The 12,759-nt window shown below is 49.8% G+C and overlaps 1 protein-coding gene across 1 annotated transcript; it reads right to left on the bottom strand.

The window, feature by feature from the left end:
• Positions 1-692: 692 nt before the first annotated feature.
• LOC122389136 (transmembrane 9 superfamily member 2-like) lies at positions 693-11,843 on the bottom strand. Its single transcript, XM_043380852.1, has 15 exons — positions 11,510-11,843; positions 8,963-9,030; positions 8,360-8,459; positions 7,855-7,996; positions 7,253-7,374; positions 6,676-6,787; positions 6,188-6,339; positions 5,886-6,062; positions 5,445-5,589; positions 4,343-4,520; positions 3,874-4,048; positions 3,307-3,443; positions 2,982-3,093; positions 2,422-2,593; positions 693-2,159 (listed from the first exon to the last, which is right to left on the bottom strand). The coding sequence occupies exons 1-15, from the start codon at positions 11,642-11,644 to the stop codon at positions 2,092-2,094; spliced, it is 1,995 nt and encodes a 664-aa protein (XP_043236787.1). The 5' UTR covers positions 11,645-11,843; the 3' UTR covers positions 693-2,091.
• Between the last annotated feature and the right edge of the window lie 916 nt (positions 11,844-12,759).

Here is a 12,759-nt window from a genome sequence, read left to right as displayed (position 1 = left end):
AAAACCGGCAGGTCTATGGGGCACGCACATGGGCCCCTAATGCACAGGGCACGCACAGGGGCCTATTTCTTCTATTAAAAACCATTCAAGATATATAAACCCTTCTCCACAACTACTCAAAGCCTCCGTTCCGAGCTGGCCAGTCACCTTGATCCGACTCGGGTAGATCACACAACACCGCAACATCTGTCAGACTGTCAGTGTGGTGATATGTTTTGAGAACATCGCGGGGCTGGGTGGTCTTTCGCGCCCTGTCCATCGTGACGAGCTCAGCTTCGGCGGCGCAGCAGGGTGGCCGCCCAGACCAGTGCCTGCCCCTGATTCCTAGCATCCTTACGGCCATGGAGTGGTTTCATTAGAGCAAAAGGGCCTAGCCCGACAAAATAAGCAGGACCCTGATCAATTTAGTCTCCCTTAACATGGTAGCCGAGCCCTCTACCTCGCACTGCTCCTGAAGGCTAAATGTTAGGGACACATCGGGGGTTTCCCGCTCGCCAGCGTGGGTCCACGGCACACTCACGTCGACTCTTCGTTTATGCGTATCGAGGCAGACACACATGTGCTAATAAGATCAGCACACTGAGAAGCTCCACCCTTAGAGCAGGGTTCCAATTGTAAACAGAAGCCCCAAGTCGACTTGACATTGGTAACGCTAAGCACTGAAGAATCCCGGACCTCTGGCCACACAGTGGTTATTTTATAATAATATATTTCTTAAAATCGTACGCATCACGAAATAAGATAACTTAAACAAAAATCACCCATCAACAAAGACTAAACCTACTCGCGCTAACAAATCTTGAGTAGTTGACACATGCCGAGAAGAGCGCGCTACGAGTAATCGATAATTTGCTTTATTAAAACAGCAGCTATCCACGCTAATTTCCACAGTGAAGTGAACCACACCACGCCTGGACGGCGGCCGCCGCCGCGCCGCCCCGAGGGTTACTGGCAGTCCAAAAATGCCCGAGGCGCGCAGCCAACACCCCAATGTGCCCAACGATCACAAACACAGTGTCCAGCGGCCAGCGCACACAATATAGCCTCGCCGCGACCGCTCCGTGCAGCCCGCGCGGCTGCACTGTGCGGACCGCTGCCCCTCCTATCTGCGTCTGTCCAGGCCGAGTGACAGAGCGGTCCGTCGCCATCCCCACTCTGTGATCGGTGTGTATCGTCGTGCAAAGTCGACTGTCGTATCCCATCAGCTACTGTTCAGCCGAGGGACAGACTACGGCCATGGCGGCTCACAGTCGGTCTGATAGCGTAGCTGTCCATCAGTCAGTCACTCCGCCAGCCCGTCAGAGGTCGGTCTCTGTAGGTCATGGCTTCAGGTTATCAGTCAATCAGTCAGTCAATCAGTCAGTCAATCAGTCAGTCAGTCAGTCAGTCAGTCTCAGCTGTAGGTCACGTCTTCAGGTCGTCCAGTTATCAGTCCGTCGGCCATTCAGTCAGTCCGTCCCGGTCCGTGAATCAGTCCGTCATTCATAATATGCCCGTTCGCAATATCTCCAACCGCTCGTCATTCCACCTGGCTTGTTGATTATGGTGCAGATAACATGAAATTCGACAAAGGTATGGCTTACGTGGAACGCTGACATGCGATGACCGAAAAGCAAGTCCAAGATACGCCAATCCCCCTAAAGATATTGTCGCAGAACAAGAGAAGGCGTGTCAAACCCAGGCTAGGTCGTAAGTCGTAACAAGAGACAAACCACTGAAGCCAAATCAGTAGCGGTAGTCGCCGGCGCCGACACACGTACCCTCACAACCAGCCGTACAATCGCACCACCTCTCGTGCTGCCCCTTCCCTCCCTCCAGTCCGGGACTCAGTCGGTGCTCTCCAGTGCGGGGATATCGTAACAGCTTCACTCGCCTCCCGGCCGCCGGCGGGCCGAAAGGCACACCACTTGGCGGGACGTCTCTCGAGTCGCGCCGCCGAGACGGCCGCCAAACGAACGTCCTCCGACACAACAAGACACACGAATTTGAATAAATTAGGGCCGCCGCTCCGGTGGCCGAGCGGCGGTCGCTGCTGCTGCGTCGGAATGGGCGTCACCGCGCCACCGGTGCGCCGTGTTTGCCGCAGACGCGTCAGTCCACCTTGACGACGCTGTAGATCTTGCGAACGAACCAGAAACAGGCGAGGAATCCCAGCGTTCCTGTTCGCACAGGCGACAGTTAGCGAACATGTTTAAATCATCAGTAAATCAATGCAAGAATCATGACTATGAGTAATGACGGTCCCAAGTAATGACTGTCCCACGGCCGTTCTGTTTTTCCGATCGCTAAAATAAGCAATGGTACGCACTAGCACAGGGACCCTGGCCCATGACTGAAACCCACCCGTCCAGCCGCACCCACCCCCACTACACCCGTCCAGCGGGACGCTCCCCTTCCCGCCCGTCCAGCCGTCAGTATCACCTGTCATGATGAAGAAGAGGAACACCATGATGGTGGTGTAGCCGAAGTAGAGGAACACCGACGTCGGGTCGCTGATGCTCAGCTTGGTGGCGAAGTAGTGGCAGCAGTAGCAGAACAGGTAGAAGGCCGTGAAGCCTGAGGTGAGGAAGCTGCGCCACCACCAGTGGTAGTCCTGCAGGCGGCGAGACGGGACACAGAATCGTAACGGCGTCACGGCAGACGGTGTCACGGGACAACAGCTAAGGCAGCACGGCGTGGCGGCGGGAGACGTGACGGCAATTACGGGCTAACGGCGGTGTGAGCCACTGTGCAGCGGCATCACAACAATCCCGGCAGAAAAGCTATGATACTAGTAGTACATAATACTGCAAGACCTTTTATGGCATACATCTGAACATATACCCCAGATGTATGTCGTAAAAAGATCGCAAACACGGTAAAATCATACGTTTAGTTAAGAGGCATCGATCCCCGTGTCTACTGTAAAACTTGCCACTCTATCCTCAATCCCCAGCCTGTGTGTGTTCAGCAGTGCCCGACTGGCAAGGGACGGCACTCACCTCAGCGCAGAGATGGAAATAGCAGAGCAGCACGGTGGTCTCGGAGCACGTGATGACCAGGATGACAAACACCAGGAACAGGAAGCCGAACATGTAGTACATCTGGCTGGACCTGCCAAACAAGGACGCAGCACACGGTCAGACGCCAGTGGTCGAGACAGACGGACAATGTCAGAAACTGCTGACTATAATTATAGTTACTGCGATGCATGACACAATCACTCATTTCTATTGATGCATCATACTACATGCAGCCTAGCAACCAGCATGTCTCCCAGCTTTTTCTGCAATCTACATGACCTAGGTGTGTCTGTCCAAAACCCACCAGATGGAGCTGAGGATGAAGAAGAGCTGGACGAAGATGCAGCCGAAGGGCAGGATGCCGCCCATCAGCACGCAGGGCAGCGGCCGCGTGTAGATGCTCTGCTCCGGAATCTGACGAGGGATCTGGTTCGTGCGCACCTGACAGACACACAGAGGCAGGCCGAGTCAGGCGGCGGGAGCGTCGGTAAAGGCAGGCGGCATCACGTCAGTCACAGGCATTACGATGGCACTCATCCGATTGAGCCATTGGCTAAACCACATAACAAGCCAAGGTCGCATTACACTCAACCAGGAGTGTAATTCGACTGTCACATAAAAGTAGCAAGTTAATGATACACTTCAAAAGACGTCCACACGGAATACGCTTAAATTACGGATATCCAAGAAATCACCAAGTCAAAAGAGCCTACAACCCTTCTAGATACATCATAACTGCCAACAACCAACCGTAGCTACCACCCTCGTCATCGGCCAGCGCTCCTACACTTCCCTCCCGCTCCTCCCTTCCCTCCCACCGAGGTAGAATCGACGTCCCCCGCAGACTCTCCCTTCCCTTTCCACCACTCACCGGGTGTTCGAGTACCCGTTTGCGGAATCCAAAGTAGGCGCCGACGAATGTGAGCGGCACGGAGACTCCGAACCACAGACCGATCAGCGCCAGAATGGTGAGGAAGGGCAGGGCGGCCGAGGAGCCGTGCGCCCACAGCACGAAATTCAGCAGCAGCGTGATGATGAACACGATACTGGGGACAGAGAGGGAGCGTCACCAAGCCAGGAAGGTCAGTAAGTCAGAAGAGCAAATTGAAAACAAGAGCCAACATAAGGATGCAGCATTATGACGAACTTTATACCATAGTGCGTGATTATCATAATAGTGAAAATACAGCACAAAAGCTGACGCATTCACAGTTTCAAAAAGTTTCGATCCACTGCTGTATAACCACGTATCAACTAACAAGAGGTGCCACAGCGGTTCTGCGGGGGGGGGGGGGGCAGCCAACACTGGCACTACAGGCTGTGGAAAAGTTGCACCGTACCCCGGGCAGAGTGTCGAGGTGAGCAGCACGTTCAGTCCCCACTTCTCTCCGCCGAACGACTTGTAGATGCGCGCCGCCACGTATCCGGCAGGCGTGCCCAGACACACGTACAGCACCAGGCCGCAGGTCATCAGCGAGCCCCGGTTGGCCGGCGACAGGAAACCCAGGCAGGCAAACACTGCGGGCGACAGGTAAAGGGTACATACCGGAGTCGCGGGGCATGGCAAACACTAGTGTGCAGTGTGCACAGACTTTACGGGAATAAATAAGAATTAGATTAGAAGAGTTAGACATTTTGTTTTTCTCTCAGACAATGACAATACAAAGACAGTGTAAATAAGACCAGACGTTTCGACAACAAAGTGCCTTCGTCAGTGGAAAACAAGATAGAATGTGAGTTGGGAAGATAAAAGAATTGAACACGTTCAAGGTCCGCAACGTTGAATCAGATAATTGTTATGCTTACCAAATATCACCCAAATTATTCCGATCAACGGGATGAAATGATCACGACATCATCATCATTTCAAGTCATGGAAATACGTATCCTACCAGGGCACGCATTATCAAACAAACAGAAATTCGGAAAGTGCTATCGGCGGAGCCGGAAGTTAGGCCCGGTTGTAACATGACCAGCAGTTATATGAACCGATGTCCATGTCCGTCGTAACTTACAATGTAATTGTCATGCCCAGCCGGCCCCACCCCGACCGGCCCGACACGCAGGGTGAGTGACTACTGACTGGCTCCGTCGAAATCATCAATGGTGGCAGGCCATGAACGACGACAAAGTCGAGTACTTAACATCGGGCCTGCAGCATCTAGCCTGACCCCCCCCCCCCCCCAAAAAAAAAAATCCCAACCGCGGTCGAAAGATCACGGCCCAGTCCGTACACACGTTCTACCGTGATCCCAAAGCTCTAACCATCCACTACCCAACCAGTGACCCGCCCCGCGCAATCCTGCAGCTCTAACCCGTCGTTCCGTACCAAATGAAACGATCAGAACGAGTCGGCAGCTCCAACTCGCCGCTCCACGCCCCGAGTGACCCACCTAACGTGATGAGCAGCATCGAGAGCACCTGCACGCCGCGAGTACCCACCTAGTGTGATGAGCAGCATCGAGAGCACCTGCACGCCGGAGCCGACGAACACGGACAGCAGCATACCGTGGCGCGGCGGACGGAACACGTCCCCGTGCACCAGCTTCCAGCCAAACTCCTCCTGTGTGTCGTCACCGGACTCAATCTGGGGGGGGGGTCAGGTCAGGTCAGGTCAGGTCAGGTCAGGTCAGGTCAGCCAAACTCCTCCTGCGTGTCGTCACCGGACTCGATTTGAAGGGGATGCCAGGTCAGGTCGGAATTAGTTAAGAGTTCCTCCTGAGCGCAAATCACCGGACTCAATAAGAATAGTAGATCAGAGCGCGTCAGGTCAGGCCACTGTCCATTTCCCAAGTCCCAACTGATCAAGGCGCGTGAGGACATCCCAGTGTCCTTTCCACTTCTAACACAGTCCAACCACGGTCTTGCAGTCCGAGGTCTGACCTGGTTGTAGCGGGCGATGTCCTTGTGCAGCGTCCTCAGGAGGATCATGGCCACCATGCCCGAGAGGAACAGCACGATCACCAGCGAGTTGAGGATGGAGAACCACTGGATGTTGGCGTTGGGCAGCGAGTCCAGCAGGTAGTCCCACCGCGACGACCACTTCACATCGTGTGTCTCCTGTGGGCCACATGAAGTCACAGGTCAGATATCACAAGAGGTCACACGGTCACAGCTGATGTACTCAGTCTGGACAATGCCAGTGAATATCTGCACCTTCTCCCCGTCAATCCCCGCAGACTCACGTGGAAGGTGAGCGAGTACGTGTAGATGACATTGATCTGAGCGGCGTCCGAGGAGATCTCCATGGGCGCCTGGCCGGCCTCGCAGTGCGGCGGTTCGCCGGCCTTGTGCGCGATCGAGCGCGGAGTCACCTCCACGCGGATGATACGACCGCCTGGGAACGACGGCACGGGGTACCGTGACATGGCCTCAAGCGCAGCGGGAAGGAGGGACGGGGAAGGTTATATGACAGCTGCACGCTCCTGCCTCGTAAAATGCCGAATAAAATGACGGCTTGGACGGATGAAATACGTTTCTATGGCACCTGTGCAGCTGCTCGTCATCCATTCCAATGGAAACCTGACTATAGGGGAAATACATCAGCCATATCGACTGTTAATGAAAGGCATGCTGAGATCAAACAATCTTTCCTGTCCCTCCCATCAAATGACTCCTCAGATCCCGTGATGATTTCATTTCAGCATCACCCTGCGGCCGTGACCGTTCGTACCGTCTCCCTGGAAGGAGGTGCCCCAGGCCTCCTTGTACCCGCTGTGGTAGGTGATGTTGAAGTCCAGGTGGTTGAACAGGTAGTGGACGCCCGGCTTCTGGGCCAGGTTACTCTGCCGGAGGGCAAAACAGAACAGTCAGCGGCAGTGTCAGAGGTGGTGTCACCGAACACAAAAGCCAGCGGCGGCGTGCTATCACAATTCTGAGGACCACTCACGTATGAACGTAAGGGCAAACCATGACTCAGCATCTGGGAACTGAAAGTCAGTCACCTCGGCTCTGAGAGCGCAAATATCTGCAGGTTAGCAGCCGTAGCGGTATCAGTAGACAACCGAAGACAACGTCCGCTGGTATGGACGACAATTTCCACATAAGTCGTTCTGAACCGGGCTATTAGAGTGACGATTTGAGTTTCACAGTGCCGTGACCGCAGCTGTGGTAATCGCCATCAAACGACTGTTACCTTCACGTGATAGCATGTCTTTTGAAAGTTCTGCTATACCACCCAGACATCAGGGCGGCCCAGCCTAACTACAACAGACCCATACACATCACTCAGTCACCCCGGTATGACTCACGCCCAGATAGCAGGAGGGCTTGGGCCGGCCCTGCGGGTCCACGTAGCAGCCGACCGGGAAGCCGTTATTGCAGCTGCGCTCTCCGATGTCAGTCATGTAGCAGAGCGTCACCGGCATGTTGTCTGTGGTGCAGGGAGGTCACGTCAGTATATACAGGACATCAGTCAAGTACCTACTCAAGTGTCATTAACGTAGCATTTAACCAGCAATGTAGCAGAACAACAGCAGTAATCTACCACAGTTTCGGTCATGTAGCATAGTGGCAGCCGTTTAGTATGTCAGTTATGCTTTATCCCGTCACTGGCATACGTCGAGGCAGCGCCTGCAGCGCAGTGGCAACGGAAGTGGCAAAACTGCTCGATATTTGATGCATATTATGAGTGATTAGCAAAGTTCGTCTAGCAAGAGGAACCACACGATATCTTGGTAAATATATGCTTCTGGATGAAAGTGATTCTTCAACGAATTTATCACACTTCGAAAATAAAACTGAACTGACATTCGAAAGCTTCTATCATTCCCACATTTCTTCCCAACCAAAAACAACATTTATTGCCAACATTACAGCGAATCCTGCAGCCCGACCAGGTCGGCTCGCTCACCAACAATGAAGTGGTGCTGGTAGTCGAGGAAGATGGCCCTCTTCAGGTTGGCCAGCTTGTTGTTCGCCTGTTTGGGGTTGTACGTCTTCTCGCAGACCTTGACACATGTCTGGGACGTCTTGCCGGTGGGCTCGAACTGGAACTGTGAGCGGGAGACACAAAGGTCGGGTCAGACGGACAAAGGGACAGCGAGCTGGGGGGAGAGAGCAGTGACATTCTGCCAAGTCAATATGCAAAGGTCCGGGCGGGCACCTTAGTCTAGTCCCATCAGGCTCATCGCGCACCTTTGGTGTGGCCAAGGCCCTACATACCTTACACGGCGACAACCGGGTCGCAGGCGTGGGTCTGACAAAGGCCCGGCACATCTCATAATGTAGCAACAGGACGCGCATAACAAGACCCCACCTACCTCGTAGGCTGAACAGTGAACACTGTATGCATGTACTGCAAAGGCCCACATTGGGCGACAATTGGATACATGTATGACAAGCTAGGCCTAGCTTACCTCATAGGGGGAGGACTGGATGCGCTGTCCGAACACCACCTGGCCCAGGTTCTCGACCGGGGGCGGCGCTGCCTCCGACTGCGGGCTGCAAAAGTCGAAACTGGCGGCACAGGCAGTAACTCGTGTCAGCGGAGCAGTGGCTAGGGTCGGATCATGTGGAATGGCAGGGGAGAGGGTTGTGATATGCTATGTTGAGGCAACATAAAAAGAAGTCACCGTCAGAAAATAAGTCCTGTCAAGCTTGGCCGCAACATTATATAGTAGTAGATTCATAATATTTTCACTTTAACATCTCTTCTTCTTATGGGCATGCGATACTATACTCTTGCATGAAAAGATAGCACAATGGTCGTAAAGCCAATACATCGTGCAATACAAACATTACACAATCAGCGCATTAACTACGACGGCTCCAGCGTTCTTCAGTTATCGTATTTACTGTGTACCCACACGGTAAATAGACGGACCGTTCATTGAGACCGATAACACTATCGCTGGTCGGCCGTTGGGCGATTTGGAACGACCGGACGGGATATGATAGCGGAGGATAGGGGTGGACAGGGGACGGTACAGCCGCAAGCGATCGGCTCGGTGACTACTCACTGGCTGTAGTCGTACGGTATCACCGACTCCAGCGACGTTAGCCGGTTCACAAACACCGGGATCTGAGACTGAAACGGAGAAAAACGAGCGCCGTCACCATCGGGATATACACATCTGCGCACGTCGGTTCACACATCAGCTGTTGGCGGTCAGTTCATTCATTAATGTACGCATTCAGCGATAATGGCGACCAACGGCGAGGTCAGCTCACAGTATAGAAGCATGAGATATTTAGCTTGATACATTTCAACACATTCCCGACGAATTCCCGACATACAAATATCTTGGCGTCAATGTGTTGCTCTAAATGGCAGCTTAGCCACTCGTTCGTGCATCAGCATGGCCCGTGGTTCCCGGTCCCTGTGGTCCGCTGTGCGATATCAGCGCCATCTATTGACCGGACCGTCGGTCGGTCGGCGTCCGTAACGGTCCCCAGTCCCCACGCGACCCGGTCGGCCAGAACCGCCGCTAGTGGAACAGTCCACCGCCACGCGGTCATGAACGGTACCGAGGGTCGCTGGGTCATTCACTTAAGTACCACCATAGTCACAACTATAGAGTGGTAGCTAGTACTCTTCAATATCAGCATAAGTTCAGAGCAAGCAGGGCTGTAAATGGCAGCAACCAAGCAAAATTTTAAATTTTCACATCATGTCAACATTGTTAACTTGATAGAGAGACAGAACACTACTCCTGCAGCTTGATTGATTGACTGACATTGGGATCGTCATCAATTTGGGAGCAGAAAAAAGGAACACCTCTTCATGATAGGTGCTGCCTTAAGCAATGAATCTTTAGTATCAATGAACTATGAAAGAAGCTGTAGGTAAGCAACACAATTGAGTACTATTTCAATTTGATGGAATGGTTTATCTCATAAATCACAAAATACAAAAATGATAAAATGAATTATGTCTTTAGTTATGATTAAATTTGTCATCATGTGAAATGATAACACAAATATCACACTTGAATTTCACCAATTTATCAACAATGCCATTCCACTAATTGAATTGAACTAAATAAATAGGCAGACGTCTTTGATTTATATTAAGTGAAAAGGAGTTCAACCTATCTCAAATATAAAACAACTTATTTGTTCATTAGGCTTTAGGGTGCAGAAACTACAGTGGTAATTTTAGGTCCATTACGCATTAAACAAATATTGAGTTTTAAAAGTTACTGGATGGGTATCGGTGGATGTTTGAGCAGGAAAGTTGAAAACCATAGGTAGGTAGGTACTCAATGTTAATCAAGCTCGATGGAACCTTGATCATCAAGATGCCATGAACCAAAAGCTTTGTGTATCTTTTTTAATAATTGCAAAAGCATTTCAATTTAGAGGTACGTACCTAGCTCAGTTGGGCAAACTAGACCTTTGGAATCAAAATATGGAGGCATCAAAAGATTGATTCCTTATGACCATATTTGGGCATAAATGCAGACCATTTCTAACTTACCAATCACATAAAAATAAGAGAGTGTTTCAAGAAGGAGCATGTCTGATCTTGAACAGAAATGCTGGAACTACCTCCTAAGCAAAATAATATTGCTCCTATCATAACAATTTGAACTCTATAGGTAGTGAAAGGCAATCAAGGAATTGATTCACTTTAAACAGATAATCATAATATTGATTCCTCATCACCTGGCTAATCATTATTTTGATTCACAGGTAATGTTAACAGATAGGCAACAATGACTTGCAAGAATACATCATTTATCTTGCTATTATTCTCATTTAGTGGTATCCTCAGCACCACAACAGATACCTATAGCATTGTTGTACTTTACCTTCACTACATTTGATAACAATTCACAATTTTTAAATGTCAATAACACAAAAACGGAAGCAACAGGTAAAAACCACATAATAAATATAAAAGCACTACAACAATGATAATTAGGGGTTTGAAAATTTCATTTTGCCATTATACACAAATACTGATTGTTTAGTATGTGATTCACAATACAAAAATAGCATACAGTGTGATTTCCTTAAAACAGCTTTTACGTGATGGACAGTGGCTCTGTCTTTTTCCCATTCACAAGGCCAAAGGGACAATTTCTTAGTTTTGAGGTAACACTTTTTGCAAGCCTACCACATTTTTATACCTTTTTAAAGAAAAATCTCACCGTCATGGGCCCTTTTTCGACCGTAACGATGCATTTGAAGTCAAAAGTGTACCCAAATGAATCAAAATATTGATTCCATGCCCATATTTGGTCATGGCTCCTCCCACCAGAATCAAATTATTGATGCCTCCATATTTTGATTCCAAAAGTCTAGTTTGCCCAACTGAGCTACTGATTGGTTTGTTCTTTACATAATAATTTAACCTGTCATAAATGCTCATCATTTCCAGGAACTATATCATGAACAGCGAAATCAGACTGTCTCAAAAGTTGAATATGAATGAGACCCTAAACAGCAATTTTACAAATAAGAGATATTTCAACACTATACTCGACAACGACAACACACATTTCACAATAATTGAAATTGTTTCAGAGTTCTCACAAGTTACCCGTTAGGCATCAACTTACCTTGCAGCGATCACTCTCCCTTTCCTTTTCACAATAATTGACAGGTGCCAGGCCAGGTAAATAGAAAGAAACAGAAATACTGAACTGGGCGATCAATACGCACACCAAAAGAGACAATTGGAAATATTCCCCCATCTTGCAACGAAAGCTTGGTACCCTAGCCAAGGGTATGACAAACGATTATTATTCAGTAACGCACAAGAAAAGCAAGCCGAATAACCCCTCACCCCCTGTTTAAATTTTTATTTTCACGGGAGAGGCCACCCGGGGCCACAGGAACGCGCCGGAACTCGCCGCCTTCGCTTGCGTATGTTTACAATCAGCTGAAAGTAACGATACCAAATGCTACCAAATCGCCACGTTTCTTTTACCATTTTCCCTTCAATCTTTACAGGTCATTCAAATACATTACCAATGCCTTTATTCACAAGAATAATCGAATTTATCCATCTTAAGCCTAACTCACGACGCCAGCACCATATTTCACCGTAAAAAACTCCCACGGTTCCTAACACTACAGTGGCGTCAGAGATCTGCATTATGCATGACTGCCGTCAGCCATAGTGCATACCTACCTGATAGGTAGGGGAGACCCGGGAGGTATGGGCCGGTTTTGTGAAAAGGCAATTTTCTTCCAGTGGGCTGTGGCTAGACTCGGTTTTTCACTCTGTGTACGTGGAATTGCCTTTCGCCTGCAACGTGTGCCTGATATTAGGCATCTGGGATCAACTATTTTGTCTCGAGATAACTTTCAATAAATCATGTGCTTTTTCGATCCATCAAAATACACCGGGAGGTATAGGGCCATGGCCCGGGAGGTATGGGCCGGTGCCATGTTCCATATTCTTTTCTCGACAATAAGAATAATACTCGTAGCTGGTATCTACCTTGATCTCTCTTAGAGCCAAGGAACCGCATAAGCGGCCAACAGCTTGCTTCATGGAGGCCTCTTGGGCCCATATGTATTTTGGTAAACACAATCATGCACCATGAAATAAGATCAATAATATGTTTCTGTTCGAATCAAATTTGTAGTTAAATTTTCGACCTTGCGCGACAAAAATAAAACTTATTGACGAGGACATTCAATGAAAGCATCTTTTTATTCATTTAGGATCACCGGGGGTGGGGGCCCGAACCTCCCGGTTAGGACGCCATAATGTGTGTAGCATCTCAGCTCATAATCTTGCAAGAAAGCTTCATATTGTCGATCCAGTCTTAATTTGCATGCTTTAAACTTTATATTAGTG

This window comes from Amphibalanus amphitrite, unplaced genomic scaffold, assembly GCF_019059575.1.
Source record: "Amphibalanus amphitrite isolate SeventyFive unplaced genomic scaffold, NRLGWU_Aamphi_draft 000344F_arrow, whole genome shotgun sequence".
NCBI classification, from domain to species: Eukaryota; Metazoa; Arthropoda; class Thecostraca; order Balanomorpha; family Balanidae; genus Amphibalanus; species Amphibalanus amphitrite.
This window is presented reverse-complemented; position numbering and strand designations above follow the sequence as displayed.